Genomic DNA, 24979 nt, shown 5'->3' on the forward strand with positions numbered 1-24979 from the left:
TAAATAGGAAGATCCGGGTAAGAGGTGAGTCAGGAGGAAGTAGAGAGAAGACATTGCTGGAACTTGGCAATAGAGAAGGTAATAAGATCTTATGTTATATTTACACCCGGTAACAGCCCCCCCATCATGTTCCGTCCTCTTCCTCCATAGTCACTGTGACGTCTTTTATCTACAGCAGATGATGATACACACATATATAGTGTGGAAACCTAGATTAACCCCTTTAGGGGCAGAACATTTCCTCACTTAATAAGTGAATATTTTGTCTTTTTACTGAACTGTGAGATTTTATATTGGTTCTTCATATTAATTTTTGTCATAATTTTTACTTTTATATATTTACATATGAGTCGAAATTGGCAGAACAACAGTTCAAACAGTAACAGGTTTACAAAGAGCAAGAAACACGACAAACACTAAGTAACCCAATCTACATGTGCCGATTCCCTTTAGGGGGAAGCCCAGGCAATTAACCCCTTATATTCCCATCCTATTAGTGTACATCCAATACAATCCAGAAAATTCTCTGATATCTGTCTACAGAGAAACCTGTATAGATCACCTGACCACATCACAGAGGATGGAGGAGGACCGGAGTCACATGACTGAGAGGATACTAAACCTCACCCTGGAGATCATCCACCTGCTGACTGGAGAGGTGAGGAGGATTCTGGGAGGTCACATGACATCGCTCTTATCTCTATTAATAAAACACAGACCTGACTGGAGAGGTGAGGAGGATTCTGGGAGGTCACATGACATCACTCTTAACTTTATTAATAAAACACAGGCCTGACCGGAGAGGTGAGGAGGATTCTGGGAGGTCACATGACATTACTCTTATCTCTATTAATAAAACACAGACCTGACCGGAGAGGTGAGGAGGATTCTGGGAGGTCACATGACATCACTCTTATCTCTATTAATAAAACACAGACCTGACCGGAGAGGTGAGGAGGATTCTGGGAGGTCACATGACATCACTCTTATCTCTATTAATAAAACACAGACCTGACCGGAGAGGTGAGGAGGATTCTGGGAGGTCACATGACATCACTCTTATCTCTATGAATAAAACAGACCTGACCGGAGAGGTGAGGAGGATTCTGGGAGGTCACATGACATCACTCTTATTTCTATTAATAACACACAGACCTGACCGGAGAGGTGAGGAGGATTCTGGGAGGTCACATGACATCACTCTTATTTCTATTAATACAACACAAACCTGACCAGAGAGGTGAGGAGGATTCTGGAGTTCTAACATTCCCATTGGTTCTCCAATGCAGAATTTTCGTGTTCTGAAGTCAGGTGATTATATGACAATCATAGTGCATCCATGTGACTCCCTAAAACCTGAGAGACACAACATGGAGAAGATTCTAGAAGTCACCAAGAAGATGATGGAGCTGCTGACAGGAGAGGTGAGCGGTGCCGGGAATTCTGGGACATGATCCAGTAACAGACAAGGGATGTGTCTGGATGGTGACTGTATCATTGTGTGTGTCAGGTTCCTATAAGGTGTCAGGATGTCACTGTCTATTTCTCCATGGAGGAGTGGGAGTATTTAGAAGGACACAAGGATCTCTACAAGGACGTCATGATGGACAATCAGCCGCCCCTCACATCACCGGGTAAGAGGAGACTTTATTGTAAAGGAGAGAGCAGTACGGAGGGTCCACCTAGATCCCCCATCATCTGATAAACACATAGAAACAATGTATTCAGTCAGTGTGTGTGTTTCCTACAGATGGATCCAGTAATGGGAACCCACCAGAGAGATGTCCCCGTCCTCTGTATTCCCGGGATTCCACACAGGAAGGTCACACCATCCCTCACCATCATCAGGTAAATTAGTAAAAATTATAGGTAGTTGTGATTTATACACAAGAATGTTTGTCACAATGAATGTTTTCTTATATATTTAGAGTAGAAACCACAGAAATTATAACATTGTTGTTAAAGAAGAGTATGGTGTGATGAAGGAGCTTTTTGAAGGACACAAGGATCTCTACAAGGATATTATGATGAAACTACCTAGTAGCAGAAACCCACCAGAGAGATGTCCCCGTCCTCTGTATTCTCTGTATTCCACACAGGAAGGTCACACCATCCCTCACCATCATCAGGTAGGTGGAGTTGAGGGTCGGGAACATAAAGTGATTGAACACTCTGACATGTGGAGATGATGTGTGGACTCCACAGTAAGTCCCCTACTTACAAACTTTCAAGGATGCGAACCTTCGTTAGATGTCAACTCACGGGAGTAGCTCACGTGCCTGCCGGACATTGTCGCATGCGTGCTCTCTCTGTCGCAAGCGGTTGTGCCGCTGTGTACTTTACTGTACAGTACTATAATCTACTGTAGTATTACGTAAATAAGAAAATTACTGCGCTAACGCAAATGAAAGGTGAAACGCTGCTACATAAACAATGTGACAAAGATGCTAAAGAGTGAATGATAAATAATGTAGCACTAGGGGGTGAACTCAAATATCAATATGTGAGTAAATAGTACAAAAAGAAATTTATACGGAAATAACACAAATGGAAATGTGAAAAAGTCCAATGAGTATGAAGGTCCTGAGAAGCGCCATATGCGTCAACCACCAAAAGATGATTAATCAGAGATGGAATACGCTGGCAATGTCCAATATAGGAAGCATCAAGGATGGTACATCTTCAATCAAAAAGGGGAAGTATATCTACTCTTAACGGAACAGGTGGACTCGAATGTCAGCGACAACGAGTCATAAAGGCATGGATGCCGGGATCGGCAGATCGACAGAACTCCAAGAAACTCAGGGCCTCCAGACACAACTCCGAAAGGTGTTAGGGACGACCACCAAACCGGACCTCAGATGAAGAGAACACCGGGGCTGGACCTTTAGGCGTGGAAGGACCGACTGGACCACAAAGGAACTCTCGTCCGAAAAGTTTATGCAAAGAAAAAATGCCTCCATATGGTGTAGGTCAAAAAATGTTTTTTTTATTTCTAAAAACTGGCATACATCAATGAGAATAAAAACTGTGATCACAAAATAAAAATGAGCGGCAATGTGAGAAGGAGAAACCCAAGCCCAATGCGTTTCGTCCCAAAGGACTTCAACTGGGGCATACGTATGCCCCAGTTGAAGTCCTTTGGGATGAAATGCTTCGGGCTTGGCTTTCTGCTTCTCACATTGCCCCACATTTTTATTCTGTGATCACAGTTTTTATGCTCATTAATGTATGCCGGTTTTTAGAAATAAAAGAAACAATTTTTTGACCTACACCATATGGAGGTATTTTTATTTTGCATAAACTTTTCGGATGAGAGTTCCTTTGTGGTCCAGTCGGTCCTTCCACGCCTAAAGGTCCAGCCCCGGTGTTCTCTTCATCTGAGGTCCGGTTTGGTGGTCGTCCCTAACACCTTTCGGAGTCGTGTCTGGAGGCCCTGGGTTTCTTGGAGTTCTGCCGATCCCGGCATCCATGCCTTTATGAATCGTTGTCACTGACATTCGAGTCCACCTGTTCCGTTAAGAGTAGATATACTTCCCCTTTTTGATAAAAGATATACCATCCTTGATGCTTCTTATATTGGACATTGCCAGTGTATTCCATCTCTGATTAATCATCTTTTGGTGGTTGACGCATATGGCGCTTCTCAGGACCTTCACACTCATTGGACTTTTTCACATTTCCATTTGTGTTATTTCTGTATAATTTGTTTTTTTTTGTACTATTTACTCACATATTGATATACGAGTTCACCCCCTAGTGCTACATTATTTATCATTTACAGTAGTATTTTACAGTGTGGATTTCAAGCCCAGGATGTCTGGAAGTAAGCGTAAAAGTGCTGGTGTTGTAGTGGGGACTGCTAAGAAGCGCCCAGCAATAACAATAGAAGCAAAAGTGAAAATAATTGAGAGATTGGAGCGAGGAGAAAAGATGGTAGACGTCGCTCGTTCTTATGACATGAATCGTTCAACCACCGGCACAATTCTAAAGAACAAGAACAAGATCATGGAACATGTGAAGTCTGCCGTGACATTGATGTTGATCAATAATTTCAAAAAAGTGTGTGGAAAAGTTATGGAGGAAATGGAGAAACTTGTTAGTGTGTGGATGCAGGATCAACATCAGTGTCCCTCCCAGCCTAATGCTGGTACAAGAAAAAGTTTAAAAGCCTGTATGAAGACTTGAAGAAAAAACATGGTAAAGAATTGGAAGGTGCATCTTTTATTGCCAGCCATGGCTGGTTTCATAGGTTCAAGGCTAGAGCCAACCTTCACAACGTAGCTGCCCGGGAATTTCCTGCAGCACTTCGAAAAATTATTGATGAAGGAGCTTATTTACCTGAGCAGGTTTTTAATGTAAATGAGACGGGAGTGTACTGGAAAAGGATGCCAGACCGAAGTTACATCAGTAAGGAGGAAAAGCTGATGCCAGGTGTCACATACCTGACTGTAAAGCCTGATATGCAGAGGACGGACTCTCTTACACCTTTGACTCGAGGCCCCTGGAAGAGCAGACAGGAGTGCAGAGTCGCACGAGTGCCAGATGGATCGCAGATAGTGCAGCTGCAGGTGGGATGGCAGTTCAGCAGGACTCTCCAGGCAGAAGAGAAGGCAGGTACAGGCAGGCCGGGTCATACACTGGTGGGCACGTCGGGAGCAGATGTGAAGGCTGAAGTGTAGTCAGGATACAGGCCAGGTCGGTGATGGGCTGGCAGCGAGGTAGCAGAGGGAGCAGGCAGATGCGGAGTCAAACAAGCCGGGTCAGGTGCAGGCAGAAAGCAGGAACGTCAGAAGCAAGCCAGGTCAGATAACAGGAACGGGTTTCAGATACAAGGCAACGGGAAGACACGGGAACGCTGTAGAGCAGACAGCACTGAGTCTGGGTACTGGCTGAGTTTAGCCTGTTGGGCGCCAAAGACTGTCACAGGGTGCGCACGCGCGCATTCGTCCGCGCATGTGCGCGTGTTGACGCGTGCACCAATGGTATTCTGATGGGGGCTGAGGTAACAGGCCATCTTCTTCGGCTGCCATTTTGGGTACTGGCATGCCCTTTCTGACACCAGGCTATAAAGGAGCAAAGGACAGGCTAACTCTATTTTTTGGTGGCAAAGCTTCTGGTGATCTGAAACTGAAGCCTCTCTTAGTTTACCATGCTGAAAACCCTTAAAAATATAGCCAAGGGCTCTCTTCCTGTTGTGTTTGAGGTGATTATGAACACAACGGCAAACAAACCATTTGTAAGTAGGGGACTTACTGTACAAGATGATATTTTCCATGTGATCTCACATCATAAATACGTCTATGTTACAGATGTTATTTTCTGCCATTCTGTTGGTTTAGGGTGAAGATCTGATGAAGATGAAAGTTAAGGGTGAAGTAGAAGAGACGTATGTGAGGGATGATCAGCAATATACGGAGGAGGCTGGAATGACGAGGACATTCATAGAGGAGGACACTCCTACAGAGATCAGCACAGGTGACCCATAATATATTCTTTTCTTATCTCTGCTCTGTTACTGCTCAGTGATTGGTCCAGAGTAGGAAGGGAGCTGAAAGATATCAACCAAAAAGGTCTATTGCTACCAGTGAGGTAGCAGAAAACAACATGTTTGTACAACTAAAAGTAACAGATCAGCTTTGCTGCTGATCTGTGGAGCTACAAGTAACAGATCAGCTGATCTGTGACACTTAGGGTGATCCCTCTTCTTCAAGCAGACTTATTGCTAAATGTTCATTCTTCCTAATACGGATGGAATATTGAATTAAGTGAACTAACCCTCTCATATCTATTGATGATGTTTTTATATTTTTCCAGGACACGCCATGGAGAAACCCTCAAAGGATCTTCTCACTTTATCTCCAGGTTGTAAAATAGAAGATGAGGACATCACAGGAGATTGTGGAGGAGAAAAGACAATGATCTCCACTATGGATGGTGGACTTCACAGTGTGGATAGACCATGGAATCCCTCTGACTCTGAGCAACCTCGTACTGTGAGGGATGGTGCCGGAATTCTGGAAGAAAAGGAATTTTCTTTTCCTGGATATGGGGAAAGTTTTCACTCTCAGCCATGTTTTCCTGTTGATCAGAGAGATCACATGGATGAGAAGCCGTATCCCTGCCTTGATTGCGGGAAATGTTTTCCAGATAAGAGCAGTTTTTCCAGGCATCAGAGATTACACACAGGCGGGAAGTCATATCCCTGCCCTGAGTGTGGAAAATGTTTTACACATAAATCAGACCTTGTTATACATCAAAGATCTCACACAGGGGAGAAGCCGTATTCCTGCCCTGAGTGCGGGAAATGCTTTTCACAAAAGTCCGTTCTTAATAGACATCAGAGAATCCACACAGGTGAGAGGCGGTATTCCTGTCTTGAGTGTGGAAAATCTTTTTCTTGGAAATCCAATCTTATTGAACATCAGATATGCCATACACGGGAAAAGCTATTTCCCTGCTCTGAGTGCGGGAAATGTTTTTCAAGGAAATCAGCACTTGTCAGACATAGAAAATCTCACACAGAGGAGATGATATATTCCTGCCCTGAGTGCGGGAAACGTTTTTCACAGAAGTCCCATCTTTACAGACATCTGAGAAGCCACACCACCCTCGAGGTGTATTAGTGTCCTGAGTGCGGGAAAAGTCTTCTATATCATCAGAGATCTCACACTGGCATGCCTTGATATACACCTCAGAAAACACGTGGCTGAGCACTCTGCTGATCTTTATCATGGAAGAAACACTTTATAAGGAAATCAGAGATCACTAAAGACTTCAAAGTTCTGTCTTCCTCTGTTGGGAGAGAGAAGGAGGGGGTGTCACTGCTGGTTGGGTCCCTCTAGGAGAGAGAAGGAGGGGGTGTCACTGCTGGTTGGGTCCCTCTAGGAGAGAGAAGGAGGGGGTGTCACTGCTGGTTGGGTCCCTCTAGGAGAGAGAAGGAGGGGGTGTCACTGCTGGTTGGGTTCCTCTAGGAGAGAGAAGGAGGGGGTGTCACTGCTGGTTGGGTCCCTCTAGGACAGAGAAGGAGGAGGTGTCACTGCTGGTTGGGTCCCTCTAGGAGAAAGAAGGAGGGGGTGTCACTGCTGGTTGGGTCCCTCTAGTACAGAGAAGGAGGAGGTGTCACTGCTGGTTGGGTCCCTCTAGGAGAGAGAAGGAGGAGGTGTCACTGCTGGTTGGGTCCCTCTAGGAGAGAGAAGGAGGGGGTGTCACTGCTGGTTGAGTCCCTCTAGCAGTGTAGTCTGATCTCCCCTGATCTTCTGCAGAAGCTTCAAAGAAAGAAATCACCCTTACAGAGGAGCTAGATATTGCTTGTGGATGAAGGGAAGGGGAGAACAGACTCCATGACACATGTAACATTTTATAATTACCTGATAAAAATGTAAATAAGTTAAAAAAATAGTAATAATTGAAGCTTAAATATTTATATTCTTAAACTCCTGATATTTGCAAGTTGATGAATAAAAGTCGGCCTTCAGATTTTTATGATGAAATGTTCTTTTCCTTTCCTTTATTCCTTTTTCTAACACTACAAGTAAGGCCCATCCTGTAGGTTTTAGTTTTAGTCTAAATCTTGTGTCTTACCGGCTGGTTTTACCAGCTTGTACTTGTTGGAACAGCCGACTCTCCCCCTTCACATAAAACTGAAGACATCTGTAGTAGACTCCAATGATAAGTCCATCAGTACATAGACCCATCTATCATTACTCCCGTAATTTCTCCTCCGCACCATCACAACCTTCAACCACAACATCTTCTTCTTCCTCACTTTCTTTTTTTTACAAATGTTTTATTTAATCAAAGGGAGAGGTCCATGGACCCTTGACATAAAATAAACATCATTTCAATGTGTACAGAACTTACAGGAAGCAATACAACAAGGAAAGAAAAAAAAATGAAATATTTGGTAAGACATCAATTTGCCCAGCTCTCAATCATGAACGACATTGTTCAGTACATTACTCCCATGTGGCCTTCTCCACTCCTTTTATTTACTAATAATAAGCGAGTGCAGCTGTGAAAACACAGAGCACGAGAGACAGGAAAGAAGCAGAATAAAGAAACTAGAAAAGTAGGGATCAGTAGAGGTAGAAGGGAAGCGGCAGTTAGGATAAAGGGGAAAGAGAAAAAAAAAATTATATAAAAAGGGGGGGGGGGGGAGCTACTGTGGGGAAGGGGGTTCAGAACTTTAGAGCCTCATTGTCGGACCATTACTTTTTAGTCTGAGATCAAGTCTCCAAATAAATTCCGACCCTCTTCAGAATAGACAAACATGTTCTAAAGTGACCACGTCTTGGAGTACCGTTCTTGTTGGTGCCGTGCTGTTAGGATTAGGTCTTCAAATTTATTGATTTGTTCTACTTTCCTGAGCCACATCCCGATAGTCGGAGACTGCGGGGTCTTCCATTTTAGTGGAATGCATGATTTGGCCGCGTCGAGGAGGTGACGAATAATTGATTTTTTGTGGGATCTCACAGGGACAGCTGAGACGTGGAGGAGGTAGAAGGCAGGGTCATCTGAAATTTGCCGATCTGAGAATTTCTGAATAATCTTTTTGACCTCTGACCAAAATTGTGCTATGATAGGACATGTCCAGAAGACGTGTAGTAGTGTACCCCGTTCCTCCTGGCACCTCCAGCATCTATCTGAAGTTGCTGGGAAAATTGTGTTCAATTTCGCTGGTGTTCTTTAATATTTTAAAATTGGTTTCCTGCGTTTTTGTACAGATTGACGATTTGTATGTGAAATGGAGGATGCCTTGTTTTTGTTGTGGACTAAATGTACGTTTTAAGTCATGTTCCCAGTCAGTTAAGCAGTTAAGTAAGTGGGAGTCCGGAGGAGTGATCAGAAGGTTGTACATGCATGAGAGCATATGTGGAAGTGCTCCTTCCGTTGAGCATATTTACTCTAGGGTGGTGAGGGGTTGTTCGAAATTAGAGGGCCCTAAGGAAATGGGAAAGTTGTAAAGCATTCCAAAACTTCAGGCGAAATGACCCTAATTCTTCCTCACTTTCACATCACATCTAACATAGAGAAACCCCCCTAAATCTTGTGTCTTACCGGCTGGTTTTACCGGCTTGTACTTGTTGGAACAATGGACTCTCCCCCTTCACATAAAACTCAAGACATCTGTAGTAGACTCCAATGATAAGTCCATCAGTACATAGACCCATCTATCATTACTCCCGTAATTCCTACTCCGCACCATCACAACCTTCAACCACAACATCTTCTTCTTCCTCACTTTCACATCAGATCTAACATAGAGAAACCCCCCTCCATCTTTTCTATGTCCTGTGCCCCTCTAAACAAGAGGATCAGCATGAATACAAACAGCCCAGTCTTGTGAGGAGTCAAGCCATGTTTCTGGAACACCAACCACAATTCCAACCAGAAGTTCATCTTTCTTCCTCTCTTTCACATCACATCTAACATAGAGAAAACCCACTCCATCTTTTCTATGTCCTGTGTCACTCTAAACAAGAGGATCAGCATGAATACCAACAGCCCAGTCTTGTGAGTAGTCAAGCCATGTTTCTGGAATACTATGTTCTCAGATCTGTATGATGAAATGTTCTTCTCTTCTTTTTCCAACACTACAAGTAAGGCCCATCCTGTAGGTTTTAGTTTTAGTCTTAATCCTGTGTTTTAGGAGTTTGGTTTTACCGGCTTGTACTTGTTTAACCAGCCAACTCTCCCCCTTCTCATATATCTCAGGGCGTCTGTAGTAGACTCCAATGATAAGTCCATCAGTTCAAAAACCCATCTATCATTGCTCCCGTAATTCCTCCTCCACACTATCCAAACCTCGGATCATCTTTCCAGGGGTGTACCTAGAGCATACGGATCCTATATCTGGCACACCCCCCCATCTGGCATCACCACCTGGGAAGTGTGGGACCATACCTGGCAATACCTCTCCTGGGAAGAGTGTGACCATAGCAGGTATCACCAGAGAAGAATGTGCCCATGCCAGGTACCCCCCATCCTGGAAAAAGTGTGATAAAAGCAGGTATCACCATCCTGGGAAAAGTGTAATAAAAGCAGGTATCACCCTCCTAAAAAGAATGTGCCCATGCCAGGTATCCCCCTTCCTGGGAAGAGTGTGACCATAGCAGGTATTACCACCTGGGAAGAGTGTGACCATAGCAGTTATCACCACCTGGGAAGAGTGTGACCATAGCAGGTATCACCCCTCCTTCCCGAGAAGAATGTGCCCATGCCATGACCCCCCTCCTGGGAAGAGTGTGCCAGGAACTTCTCTCCTGTCCCTTTCATGCATGGAGTCCAATCTCGCTGCTCACAGATTGCGATGCAGGATCCGGACAGTCTGGAGTTGCTGGACGCTGCCATACCGGAGATGTGCAGAGAGCAGTGTACAGAGCGGCACGACAACGCCCAATCGGTGGCACCCAGGGCGGACCACCCCCCGTTGGTATGCCATTGCATCTTTCTTCCTCACTTTCACATCACATCTAACATAGGGAAACCCCTCCATCTTTTCTATGTCCCGTGTCCCTCTAAACAAAGGGAACAGCATGAAAAAAACCAGCCCAGTCTTGTGAGGAGTCAAGCTATGTTTCTAAAACACCAACTAAGTTCTCAAGCACTGAAGACATCCAGATCTCCAAGGTTGCTGGCTCGGTTACTAGCTGTCCAATTAGAAGAAGGTCAGCAATTCGGTTCATTTTCTATTGAGAGTTGTAAAAATGTATTCTGTTTGGGGTGTCTTGATTCTTATGAAGGACGACTAACTCCTAAAATAAGGGTTGGATTTATTTACAATAGGGATATAAATACATTATACTTACAGATAAGGAATTAGGGTAAAACGATGGGGAGGGAGATGGAGAGGAGGAGGTGTTTGGGGACCCAAGTACTGCCCCGGGGGACATGTATTAATGCAAAAAAAAGTTTTAAAAACTAACGTTTTTTCAGGAGCAGTGATTTTAATAATGCTTAAAGTGAAACAATAAAAATTAAATATTCCTTTAAATAGTGTGCCTGGGGGGTGTCCTTAGTATGCATGTAAAGTAACACATCTTTCCCATGTTTATGTTTAATGTCATTTAAAACTGCTCGCAGCTGTAATGTATTGTCGGATCCCGGCAATATAGATAAAAATCATTGAAAAAAAATGTGTTTTTTTTTTTTGTCCGCACCAAAGATACCGCAAAAAAAATGGCGTGGGGGTCCCCCAGGCACTATATATTCTGAACAGCAGTATATATACTGCACGGACTGCACTATATACTCTGCAGAAAAATTGGGCCTTAGGTGGTGGTGGTGCCTGAACACCGTAACCCCTCACAGATACTCTTGGTGGGCGCTGGAACGGGCCCTGCTGTGAAATATTATATCAAAAATTGTAATTACATGCCCCTGTTAAACAGGGCAGAAAAATTGGGCCTTTGGTGGTGGTGGTGGTGGTGGTGTTGCCACAACACTGTAACCCCTCACAGATACTCTTGGTGGGCGCTGGAACGGACCCTGCTGTGAAATATTATATCAAGAATTGTAATTACATGTCCCTGTTGAACAGAGTCAGAAAAATTGGGCCTTTGGTGGTGGTGTGGTGGTGGTGCCACAACACTGCAACCCCTCACAGATACTCTTGTTGGGTGCAGGAATGGGCCCTGCTGTGAAATATTATATAAAAAATTGTAATTACATGCCCCTGTTAAACAGGGGCAGAAAAATTGGGCCTTGGTTGGTGGTGGTGGTGATGCCCTAAACCAAAAATATTGTTGGAAGTTAACATCATCAAGATTGAGGAGGAATAGAATAGGCAGCATAGGAAGTCTTTAAGGGATACCAGATCCATAGCAAATTCAATCAGTTACATCAGCATCGGGTGCTTGATAGCTGCTGATTCAGGACTGATTCATTTATATAAATGTGAGCCTATCAATGGAGTCTGTGGACAGGCACACTCTTTGATCCGTTACAAACCCTCCAGCAGCACTGAATGTGCGTTCAGAAAGCACGCTGGATGCAGGACAGGCCAGTAGCTTGATTGCATATTGAACGAATTCTGGTCAATGGTCCATCCTCAAGACCCAGTAACCCAGTGGATGCTCTGTTGGAAAGGTCTCCAAGTCTCCTCTTGCCTCTAGATATTTCTGCACCATATAATGCAGACGCTAGCGATGGTTGCTGGAAACAATCAGACCTTGGAGCTGAAGACTAAAAAATTGTTTAAAGGCATCGGTCAGCCGGCCATCTTCTCCACCGCTCTTCCTCTGACTGAATGAAGCCTCAGCAACACTTTGTCCAGCACCACGAAATGGTAACCTCCCAGGGTCTGAAAATGCGTTACACAAACCTTTCTTCAAGGCCTCCGGAAGATGTTTTATCCTCTGCTCGCTTTGCAAAGGCAGGATGAGTTCTGCAACTTTACCCTTGAAACGGGTTGCCAGCCAGTATTGATCCCTCTCCTTGATACCACGAATCCTAGGGTCCTTTCATAAGCTTTGCAGAATCTGGGAGGCCATGCAGCGTAAGTTTGCAGACGCATTTGATTCTGAGTCCTCTGGGTCACTGAGGATGACGTTGTCAGGAACTACCTCCTCCCAGCCACGTACAACTCCTTGGGTTTCTGGGGACTGAAAACCATCCCTTGAAGACTGCTGCTGAGTGTTATCCTCTACATCCATGCTGACACAATCCTCCTCTTCTTCCTGTGTGTTTGGCAGGAATGCTATCTGGATAAAGGGGGCCTTGAGAGGTAAGGAAGTCCTCCTCTTCCTCCCGCTGTTCTGCGTCAAGTGCCCTGTCAATGATTCCACGAAGCGTGTGCTTCAGCAGGAAGACTAGAGGGACAGTGTCACTGATGCATGCTTCGTCGCTGCTCACCATCCTTGTGGCCTCCTGAAATGGTGACAGGACAGTGCATGCATCCTTGATCAGTAGCCACTGGAGTGGCGAAAAGAAGCCAAGCTCAGGACCCTGTCCTGGTGCCATACTCGCATAGGTACTCATTAATAACCCTCTGCTGCGTGTGCAGCCGCTGCAGCATTGCCAACGTTTAGCTCCACCTGGGGGGCATGTCAAAAATGAGGCGGTTGATGGGCAGGTTGCATTCCCTTTGAATGTCAGCCAGCCGAGCACTGGCATTGTGACCTGGTCAAGAACCGCTGCACCACCAAATTCAGGACGTGTGTCATACATGGAACATGGGTCTAGTGTCCCTGTCGAAGGGCAGAGAGAAGGTTGGTGCCATTGTTGTATACAACCATTCCTGGCTGTAGCTGGCATGGAGTCAACCACCTCTGAGCCTGCCCCTGCAGAGCTGACAGAATTTCTGCCCCAGTGTGGCTCCTGTCCCCTAGGCAGACCAACTCAAGCACTGCATGGCATCTTTTAGTCTGACTGCTTGCGTAGCCCCTTGGACACTTATGGAGTACTGCTGGTTCAGAGGACAAATCTGCAGAAGAGGCCATAAAGGAAGAAGAGGAGGGGGTGGAGGAGAGAGCTGTGGCAGAATCACCACTAGCTTTTTGGAGGCGTGGTGGTGGAACAAGCTCCAACAACACTGAACCCTGTCCTGCATCCTTCCCAGCTGCCAGCAGAGCTACCCAGTGCGCCGTGAAGGAAAGATAATGTTCCTGCCCATGCTTGTTGGACCATGAGTCAGCAGTAATATGAACCTTACTGCTGAACGCTCTGTCCAACGAGGCCAAAACATTGCCTTCCATGCCGGTAGAATGACTTTCCGTGAAAAGAAATGGCGTTTTGGAACCTGCCACTGTCGTACAGCTCATTCCACAAATTCACGAAAGGGGGCAGAGTCTACCAGCTGAAAAGGCAGCAGCTGCAGTGCTAGCAATTTGCCCAAGCTAGTGTTAGCAGCACCTTACTGCTGTTCTAGCAGCGCTTTTCGGCTGCTAGTAGGGCGCTTTTAACCCCTGCTAGCGGCCCGAAGAAGGGATTAACGGCACCTGTGTTTAGGCCCTTCCGAAGCGCTTTTCAGTCGCTTGGGAAGCGCTGACCATTCATTCCAATGGGCAGGGGCATTGTAGGAGTGCTGTATACAGCGCTCTTACACCGCCCCAAGTTGCTGATTGCAGGACTTTTTTTCTCGTCCCGCAAGCGCACCACCCCGGCGTGAAAGCACTCAGACTTTCACACTGGGGAGGCATCAAAGGCAGTTTTCAGGTGCTTTACAGGCACTATTTTTAGCACTAAAACGCCTGAAAACTGCCTCAGTGTGAACATAGCCTTAGTGTTATTAGTGGTGAATCCCAAGGTTCAGTGTTGTTAGTGGTGTACGCCAAGGTTCAGTGTTATTAGTGGTGAACCCCAAGGTTCAGTGTTATTAGTGGTGAACTCCAAGGTTCAGCGTTATTAGTAGTGAACCCCAAGGTTCATTAGTGGTGAACCCCAAGGCTCATTTTTATTAGTGGTGTAATAAAATAATTAGTGGTGTATCTCAAGGCTCAGTGTTATTAGTGTTGTACCCCAAGGTTCAGGATACCTAGTAGAAAACCCCTTAAAACCAAGTTGTTATTGGTGTACCCTAAGGTTCAGTGGTTTTAGTGGTGTACTCCAAGGTTCAGTGTTATTAGTGGTGTACTCCAAGGTTCAGTGTTATTAGTGGTGTACCCCAAGGTTCAGTGTTATTAGTGGTGTACTCCAAGATTCAGTGTTATTAGTGGTGTAACCCAAGGTTCATTGTTATTAGTGGTGTACTCTAAGGTCCAGTGTTATTAGTGGTGTACTCCAAGGTTCAGTGTTATTAGTGGTGTACTCCAAGATTTTGTGTTATTAGTGGTGTACCCCAAGGTTCAGTGTTATTAGTGGTGTACTCCAAGATTCAGTGTTATTAGTGGTGTACCCCAAGGTTCATTGTTATTAGTGGTGTACTCTAAGGTCCAGTGTTATTAGTGGTGTACTCCAAGGTTCAGTGTTATTAGTGGTGTACTCCAAGATTTTGTGTTATTAGTGGTGTACCCCAAGGTTCAGTGTTATTAGTGGTGTACTCCAAGGTTCAGTGTTATTAGTGGTGTACTCCAAGGTTCAGTGTTATTAGTGGTGTACTCCAAGGTTCAGTGTTATTAGCGGTGTACTCCAAGGTTCAGTGTTATTAGTGGTGGATCCCAAGGTTCAGTGTTATTAGTGGTGTACCCCGAGGTTCAGTGTTATTAGTGGTGTACCCCAAGGTTCAGTGTTATTAGTGGTGCACCCCAAGGTTCAGTGTTATTAGTGGTGGACCCCAAGGTTCGGGATACCTGGTAGAGAACTCCTCAAAACCAACTGTCAGCTGAGTTTCTTAGGGGAGTTGCATTTATAAGGATATAGAGTACATACACACACACAGCACAAGGCCGTGTTCACACTACGAGACGTTTCTCTGGGCTGCAGTTCCTTTGCTCTCCACAAGGTGCTGAACTCACTTCTACCCAGAAAGGAAGTCTCTATGGAAGACAGGAAGTGATGTCAGGTATAAACAGGAAATTCCGGGTAAGAGGTGAGTTGGGGGGAAGTAGAAAGAAGACATTGTTGGAACTGGCAGCCGAGGAGGTAATAAGATCTTATTTTATATTTACCCCCCGTCATGTCCGTCCTCTTCCTCCATAGTCACTGTGACGTCTTTTATCTCCAGCAGATGATGATACACACATATATAGTGTGGAAACCTAGATTAACCCTTTCAGGGGCAGAACATTCCCCCACTTACGGGGCCCAAACAGTCTCTTCACCTTAGCAGTCTCTTGTCACGAAGGACAAGATTCGGCTTCAGCCCAATCAAAGTCTGTTCGCAGTGCGGTGACCGGGCAAATAAACTGCCCGTATTCTGGCTGATATCAGGGATCATGTTTGTGGACCTAATTAATTCCCAGTTTTTATTATTTATAGTATTATTGAAGAATAAATTCTCTTCTGTTTTATTGAATTGTGATATCATTTATTTGTTTTTGTTTTTTTTTTTTTTATATTTGTATTATATCAGTTACTATTGCATATTCTCCTCTGTTTTATTGAATTATGTGATGTTAATTTTGTTCTATATTTTTATTATATCAGTTACTTTGCAACTTTTCTTCTGTTTTTATTGAACTGAGATTTTATGTTTCTTCTTGCTTTTTATTTTTTTATTTATTTTTATTTATTTATATTATTATTATGGATTACTATTGCATATTCTCTTCTGTTCTGTTGAATGGTGAGTTGTAAAATTGATTCTTTTTTATTTTTCCTATTTTTTTTATTATCAGTTACTATTGTATATTTTCTTCTGTTTTGTTTAACCTGAGATTTCATGTTGGTTCTTTTATATACTTTTTTATCATTATTTTTATTTTTTTTTACATTTGGCTGAAGAGCAGTTCAGACAATAATAAGGTGCCCCTTATTGAGGGCAGTTGGTCTATTAACCCCCTTTATCCAATACAATCCAGATAATTCTTTGATATCTCTCTACAGAGAAACCTGTATAGATCACATGACCACATCACTGAGGATGGAGGAGGACCGGGGTCACATGACTGAGAAGATACTAAACCTCACCCTGGAGATCATCTACCTGCTGACCAGAGAGGTGAGGAGGATTCTGGGAGGTCACATGACATCACTCTTATCTCTATTAATAAAACACAGACCTGACCGGAGAGGTGAGGAGGATTCTGGGAGGTCACATGACATCACTCTTATCTCTAGTAATAAAACACAGACCTCACCGGAGAGGTGAGGAGGATTCTGGGATTCTAACATGATATTCCTATTGGTTCTCCAATACAGAGATTTCCTCTTATGAAGTCAGGTGATCATATGACCATCACAGTTCCTCCATGTGACTCCCTAAAACCTGAGAGACACAACATGGAGAAGATTCTAGAAGTCACCAAGAAGATGATGGAGCTGCTGACAGGAGAGGTGAGGAGGATTCTGGGAATTCTGGGACATTATCCAGTAACAGACAAGGGATGTGTCTGGATGGTGACTGTATCATTGTGTGTGTCAGGTTCCTATAAGGTGTCAGGATGTCACTGTCTATTTCTCCATGGAGGAGTGGGAGTATTTAGAAGGACACAAGGATCTCTACAAGGACATCATGATGGACAATCAGCCGCCCCTCACATCACCGGGTAAGAGGAGACTTTATTGTAAAGAAGAGAGCAGTACGGAGGGTCCACCTAGATCCCCCATCATCTGATAAACACATAGAAACAATGTATTCAGGGGACAGTGGAGTCAACAAGAACACAGGAACACCTGAATGCAGGGAACATAGAATTGCCGGGATATGATAACAACATGGAGTGAGGTCTTGGGCCATGGATTGAACTTACTGCACAGGCCAAGAGTGTTGATCTGAACATGACCAAATAGTAACGCTGATGGGGACTAGACATGTAGCATGCTATGTAAATCAGCAAGTAAGGCCTATACCTCCCAGTCTAGTACAGCAATGATGTAACAGAAAACCATATTTATTAAACTATAAGTAACAGATCAGCTTTGCTGCTGATCCGTGGAAATACAAGTAACAGATCATATGATCTGTGACATTTTGATTGATCCCTCTTCATTGAGCAGACTTATGTTACCTTCCTAACACAGATGGAATCTTGATGGAAGTGAACTAACCCTCTCATATCTATTGGTGGTGTTTTTATATTTTTCCAGGACACGCCATGGAGAAACCCTCAAAGGATCTTCTCACTTTATCTCCAGGTTGTAAAACGGAAGATGAGGACATCACAGGAGATTGTGGAGGAGAAAAGACAATGATCTCCACTATGGATGGTGGACTTCACAGTGTGGATAGACCATGGAATCCCTCTGACTCTGAGCAACCTCGTACTGTGAGGGATGGTGCCGGAATTCTGGGGGAGAAGACATTTTCCTGTTCTAAATGTGGGGAAAGTTTTCACTTGGAACTAAACCTGGGTGAGAAGCCGTATTCCTGTTCTGAGTGCGGGAAATGTTTTTCAGAAAAGAGCAGTTTTACCAGGCACCAGAGATTACACGTAGACAAAAAGCCATATCCCTGCCCTGAGTGTGGAAAAGGTTATTCACATAAATCAGACCTCGTTATACATCAGAGATCTCACACAGGGGAGAAGCCGTATTCCTGCCCTGAGTGCGGGAAATGTTTTTCACAGAAGTTCATTCTTACCAGACATCAGAGGTCTCACGTGCATGAGAAGCCGTATTCCTGCCCTGAGTGCGGGAAATCTTTTTCGTGGAAATCCAATCTTATCGAACATCAGATATGCCACAACCGGGAAAAGCTGTTTCCCTGCTCTGAGTGTGGAAAATGTTTTCCAAGGAAATCGGCACTTGTCAGGCATCAAAAATTTCACGCTGGGGACAGGCCATATTCCTGCTCTGAGTGCACGAAAAGTTATTCACAGAAATCAGACCTTCTTGTACATCAAAGATCCCACACGGGGGAGAAGCCGTATTCCTGCCCTGAGTGTGGGAAATGTTTTTCACTGAAGTCTTGCCTTACCAAACATCAAAGAACCCACACGACCCTCGACACCTCGACCCAAGTGCGGGAAATGTCTTCTATATGAGTCATATTTTGCCGTACATCAGAGATCTCACACTGGGAAGAAGCACACCTTGATATACACCTCAGAAAACACGTGGCTGAGCGCTCCTCTGACCTTTATCATGGAAGAGACACTTTATAAGGAAATCAGAGATCACTAAAGACTTGAAAGTTTCGTCTGACTTACTCAACAAGTGGAAAGAAGGACAGTATGTCACTGCTATTTGAGTCCTTCCAGTAGTGTTGTCTATTCTCACCTGATCTTCATCAGAAGCTTCAAAGGAAGACATCATGGTGAGAGAGGAGCTAGGTATTACATGTATTTGAACAGAAGGGGAGATCAGACTACGTGACAGGACTTACAATTTCAGTGGCGTAGTTATCAGGCTGACATTTTCCGCTGTATCATTTAATATTTAAAAATAAAAAATGTAAATATATTAACACATATTTTTTAGTTTGAAGCAAATGAAGATTAAATGTCTGCCTTTCGAAATGTTCTTTTCTTTTCCTTTATTCCTTTTTCTAACACTACAAGTAAGGCCCATCCTGCAGGTTTTAGTCTTAATCTTGTGTCTTAGTAGTTTGGTTTTTACCGGCTTGTACTTGTTGGAACAGCCAACCCTCCCCCTTCTCATAAATCTCAGGATGTCTGTAGTAGACTCCAATGATAAGTCCATCAGTTCATAGAACCGTCTATCATTCCTCCCGTAATTCCTCCTCTGCACCATCACCACCTCCAACCACAAGTTCATCTTTCTTCCACACTTTCACATCACATCTAACATAGAGGAACCCCCCTCAATCTTTTCTACATCCCGTTTCCCTCTAAACAGGAGGATCAGGATGAATACAAACAGCCCAGTCTTGTGAGGAGTCAAGCCATGTTTCTGGAACACCGACCACATCTCCAACCACAAGATCATCTTTCTTGCTCACTTTCACATCACATATAACATTAGAGGAACCCCCCTCCATCTTTTCTATGTCCTGTGTCCCTCTAAATAAGAGGATCAGGATGAATACAAACAGCGCAGTCTTGTGAGGAGTCAAGCCGTGTTTCTGGAACATCAATCACATCTCGAACCACAAGATAATCCTTCTTCCTCACTTTCACATCACATATAACATTAGAGGAACCCCCCTCCATCTTTTCTATGTCCTGTGTCCCTCTAAACAAGAGTATCAGGATGAATATAAACAGCCCAGGCTTGCGAGGAGTCAAGCCGTGTTTCTGGAACACCAACTACATTCTCATTACTGAAGACATCAGCATCTCCCATTCTGCCCAGCAGGTTGCTGGATTTTGTATATTGTTATTATTTTGCATCATAATTTGTGCTGTATTATTGTATTTATAAGTGAATGTAGAGATCTCCTTATTGACTGTCATAAACTTCCCCCATCGTCTTTCATTTCTCCCTCTGCTAAGGTTTAACAATGGACGATTACTCCAACATGCCCGCTGTCTCTTATTGGTTACATCCTGGTCATTTTGGAACCCATTTCCATCTGTTTTTTTTTTTAAGACTTCAAAAGATTATTATTATAATCACCATCCCTGACCCTTGCTGGAACTGTTTCTGGGTGAGAAAGGACTAGTAATCCGATAATGCAGATGTACCCCCAGCTGTCCAAACCCTGGCAGTCCCATCATGCTGATGTCATCACTGAAGACTATTCTTTTAGACCAGGGTTTGATGAAACCCTAGGATTCCTCCAGAGGTTGCTATAGGTTCCTGGACCAATGATAAACTCACACTGACACCATCAATCTTTTTAGCTATCTGTAAGGGGTTAATTCTTCCCAATGTTCCAATTACCATAAATGTAAGGGACATTCTTCCTCAACCAAGATTCCCTGAAACCCTTGGGTTCCGCCAAAGGTTGCTAGAGGTTCCTTGAGAAATTTCTGCATATCAGATAAGTTCCTACTGACACCATTGATCTTTTTAGATAGCTGTAAAGGGGTAATTCTTCCCAATGTCTCAATCACTGTAAGTGTAAGGAGGATGCTTCTTCAACTGTGGTTCCATGGAACCTTTGGGTTCTTCCAGAGGTTGCTAGGGTTTCCTTGAACAAGGAGCAATTTCTGCCCCATAGATAAGTTCCCATTGATCTTTTTATATACCTGTAAGAAGGTAGTTCTCCCCACTGACCACAAGCTTAAGGAACATTCTTCCTCAACCATGCTTCATGAAACCTAAGGTTCCTCCAGAGTAGGGTTTCTCCTCCAGAGGTTGCTAGGGGTTCATTGAGCAATGAGCAATTTCTACTCCTCAGATAAGTTCACCATTGATCTTTTTAGTTCTCTGTAAGGGGGTAATTTTTCCCAATGACCACAAGTGTAAGGAGCATTCTTCCTCAACCAGGATTCCATGGAACCCTAGGGTTCCTCCAGAGGTTGCTAGGGATTTCTTAAGCTATGAGCAATTTCTGCCTCTCAGATAAGCTCCCACTGACACCATTGATCTTTTTAGCTACCCGTAAGGGGGTGTTTCTTCCCAATGACCACAAGTGTAAGGAGCATTCTTCCTCAACCAGAATTCTATGAAACCCTTGGGTTCCTCCAGGTTTTCTAGGGGTTCCTTGTGCAGTGAGCAATGTCTGCCTCTCTAATTAGTTTCCACTGACACCATTGATCTTTTTAGCTATATGTAAGGGGGTAATTCTTCCCAATGGCCATGAGTGTAAGGAGCATTTTTCCTCAACCAGGGCTCCATGAAATCCTTTGGTTTGTTCAGAGGTTGCTAGGGGTTCCTTGAGCAATGAGCAATTTCTGCCTCCCAGATAAACTCCCATTAACATCATTGATCTTTTTGGCTATCTGTAAGGGGGTAATTCTTCCAAATGACCACAAGTGTAAGGAACATTCTTCCTCAACCAGGGTTCCATGAAACCCGAGGGTTCCTCGAGAGTTTGCTAGGGGTTCCTTGAGTAATGAGCAATTTCTGCCTCTCAGATAAATTCCCATTGACACCACTGATCTTTTTAGCTATCTGTAAGGGGGTAATTCTTCCAAATGACCACAAGTGTAAGGAACATTCTTCCTCAACCAGGCTCCATGGAACCTAAGATTCCTCCAGAGTAGGGTTTCTCAACTAGGGTTCCTCCAGAGGTTGCCACGGGTTCCTTGACCAATGAGCGATGTCTGCCTCTTAGATAAGTTCCCACTAACACCACTAATCTCTTTTGCTATCTGTAAGGCCGCGTACACACAGTCAGACTTTTCGACCGGATTGGTCCGACAGACTTTCCAGTGTACTTTCAACGGACTTTTGATGGACTTCCGATGGACTTTCTAATGAACGGACTTGCCTACACACGATCACACCAAAGTCCAACAGATTCGTACGTGATGACGTACACCGGACTAAAGTAAGGAAATTGATAGCCAGTAGCCAATAGCTGCCCTAGCGTCAGTTTTTGTCCGTCGGACGAGCACACAGACGAGCGGATTTCTGGGTCCGGCGGAGTTACGATGTAAAGATTTGAAGCAAGTTCCAAATCTAAAGTCCGTCAGATTTGCGACTGGAAAAGTCCGCTGAAGGTCCGGTGAAGCCCACACACGATCGGATTGTCCGCCGGCTATGGTCCGTCGGCGTCCGTCGGACCAGTCCGGTTGAAAAGTCCGACCGTGTGTACGCGGCATAAGGGGTAATTCTTCCCAATGTCCACAAGGGTAAGGAACATTCTTCCTCAACTAGTCTCCATGGAACCTAAGATTCCTCCAGAGTAGGGTTTCTCAACCAGGGTTCCTCCAGAGGTTACTTGGGGTTCCTTGACCAATGAGCAATTTCTGCCTCTCAGATAGGTTCCCACTGACACCAATGATCTTTTTAGCTATCTGTAAGGGGGAAATTCTTCCCAATGAGCACAAGTGTAAGGAGCATTTTTTCCACTGACCTAACTAATGTATCATGAGTTGTAATTTTTTTCAGGGGTTCCCTGTTACCGGAAAGTTATTTCAGGGGTTCCTGTGTTGATAAAAGCTTTTCTAGCTCAGAAGAGGACCCTAGCTGGGCAGCCAATAGGAAATGATCATGTCAAGGAGTCAGTGATGTGGACACTTGAAGAAGCACCTTACATCCTGTGCATAGAAAGAACAGAGAAGACTCAGAACTGGAAGGTCATGTGACCATATATTTAGGTGAGTATAAGGGGCATTTAGGGAGTTGTTTTCTTTCATATTTTTTTCCCAAAAGGATATCACATTCTGGGGATTAGGAGCCATTTCCATCCCTTCCTCTCTGCTGGGGTTCTTTGCATCCATCCCCCAGAGGTGGGACATGCTGAAAGAGAAGGATTGATTCCCCACTCCATCTTTACTGGGGTATCGGGCTCTTCCTGGCTGCTCTGCTAGGGTTGCCACCGCATCCCTTTAAACCCGAACACATATGAATTTGACAGGTTCTGAGACTAATTTAGTGCAGATAAGGCACCAAGTGAGTTTAATTACCACCTTAATCAGCCACAGAACCTATGTAATCAATATGTGTTTGGGTTTAAAGGGATGAGGTGGCAACTCTGTGCCCTCCTGCAGTAGAGGTGGACTGCTTGCTGGTAAGGATTGTGAGGGGGGACCCCATGTCATCCATTCTACCACTACCTGAGTCTTCTTTGCATAAATGGGGGCATCACAAGGCTTGCAAAGCCACATGGAAAGATCTTCTTCAAGGTAGCAAGTTTTTTACAAACAAATTTCTCCTAAGCACTGCCACATGTGAAAAATTAGAGGCTAAATATGACTAAATCTGTATTCAATTTTGGTGCAAAATCAAAGCTGCCAAAATCCCTCCTGATCAGTAAAATACTTATTCTCCCCCTTGGTGGGAGTGGAGATGACCCCATCTATAAGGATATACAGTACAGCACAAGGCCGTGTTCACACTACGAGACGTTTCCCGGGGCCGCAGTTCCTCTGAGCTCCACAAGGTAGTGATCTTTTCACTTTTACCAAGATAGGATGTCTTTATGGAAAACAGACAGGAAGTGATGTCAGGAACAGACAGGAAGTGATGTCAGGTTATAAATAAGAAGTTCCGGGTCAGAAGTAAGTCGGGAGGAAGTAGAGAGAAGACATTGCTGGAAGTGGCAGGAGAGAAGGTAATAAGATCTTATTTTATATTTACACCCAGTAACCCCCCGTCATGTTCCGTCCTCTTCCTCCATAGTCACTGTGACGTCTTTTAGCAGATGCTGCTACACAAAATTCCTAATCGATGTGATTTTTTTTTTTATATGCTTAGATTGAATCATTCTAAAAGTCCAATTCCTTCGGAAAACATGCCTGAGGGGGTGACCTAATCCTCTCTGTGAAGGGGGGGCGGCATCTCTGCGATTTACAGAAAGTACTGCAGAAAAAAAATGTGGTAAAAATGGCCAGCAAATGACATTTCATTGCCAGCTTATTTTTTAAAAAGCACAGAGACCCCTTTAAGGGTCGGCTATGTATTTTAGGGGACTTTGGGAGGGATCTCCGCCCTTTTTTTAATGTTTTTTTTGCTACTTTTTAAGACTTTAAGACCAAACTTTTTCTCGCACTTTTTGTTTACAAGTAAAAATCAGTTTGTTTTTTTTTGCTAGAAAATTACTCAGAACCCTCAAACATTATATACTTTATATCTATCTATCTATCTATCTATCTATCTATCTATCTATATATATATATATATATATATATATATATATATATATATATTTTAGCATGGAGGCCCTACAGAATAAAATGCCGATCTTTGCAATTTTTTTATGTTACACGTTATTTGCGCCGTCATTTTTTTCAAACACAGTTTAACCACTTCCCGACCAGCAGTTTGTACAACGGCTGCGAGAATCGCCGTCATGTTACGTCGGTAACATATTCGGCCACTAGGGGGGCACGTGCGCGCCCCCTGCTCGCCCACGGAGTCGATGCGAGCGCCCGGCGGTCGCGATCACCGGCCGGGCTCCCGCGATCGCTCGGGGCACACTGTGTAAACACACAGTTTCCGGTTCTCTGAGGGGAGAACAGAAAGATCGCCTGTTCGTACAGAGTATGAACAGCGATCTGTCATCTAACCTGCACAGTCCCCTCCCCCCCCCTTCAGTTAGAACACAAACTAGGGAACACAATTAACCCCTTGATCGCCCCCTAGTGTTAATCCCCTTCCCTGCCAGTGACATTTTTACAGCAATCAATGCATTTTTATTGCACTGATCGCTGTAAAAATGCCAATGGTCCCAAAAATGTGTCGATATTGTCCGACGTGTCCGCCATAATGTCGCAGTTACGATAAAAATTGCAGATTACTAGTAAAAAAAAATAATAATAAAAATGCCATGAAACTATCCCCTATTTTGTAGACGCTATAACTTTTGCGCAAACCAATCAATATACGCTTATTGCGATTTTTTTTTTTTTTCTTTTTACCAAAAATATGTAGAAGAATACACATCGGCCTAAACTGAGGGAAAAAATAGTTTTTTATATATTTT

At 44.0% G+C, this 24979-nt stretch overlaps 3 protein-coding genes across 3 annotated transcripts in view; 2 read left to right on the forward strand and 1 right to left on the reverse strand.

Moving 5' to 3' along the window:
* The window catches only part of LOC141104792 (oocyte zinc finger protein XlCOF7.1-like), a 114217-nt gene that overhangs the window by 44891 nt on the left and 44347 nt on the right, over positions 1-24979 (reverse strand). The window lies entirely within an intron of this gene.
* Positions 1929-18904, forward strand: LOC141104878 (uncharacterized). Its single transcript, XM_073594665.1, has 3 exons — positions 1929-2129; positions 5343-5478; positions 17629-18904. Exons 1-3 carry the CDS (start codon positions 1980-1982, stop codon positions 18522-18524), a joined length of 1182 nt encoding a protein of 393 aa, XP_073450766.1. The 5' UTR covers positions 1929-1979; the 3' UTR covers positions 18525-18904.
* LOC141104768 (uncharacterized) overlaps positions 15442-24979 on the forward strand; it is a 280800-nt gene continuing 271262 nt past the window's right edge. Inside the window, exons 1-3 of the mRNA XM_073594487.1 lie at positions 15442-15522; positions 16426-16540; positions 16741-17087. Coding sequence (XP_073450588.1) covers positions 17003-17087 — 85 coding nt within the window. The 5' untranslated portion in view covers positions 15442-15522; positions 16426-16540; positions 16741-17002. The remainder of the gene's footprint in view (positions 15523-16425; positions 16541-16740; positions 17088-24979) is intronic.

This window comes from Aquarana catesbeiana, linkage group LG08 (genome assembly GCF_042186555.1).
Source record: "Aquarana catesbeiana isolate 2022-GZ linkage group LG08, ASM4218655v1, whole genome shotgun sequence".
NCBI classification, from domain to species: Eukaryota; Metazoa; Chordata; class Amphibia; order Anura; family Ranidae; genus Aquarana; species Aquarana catesbeiana.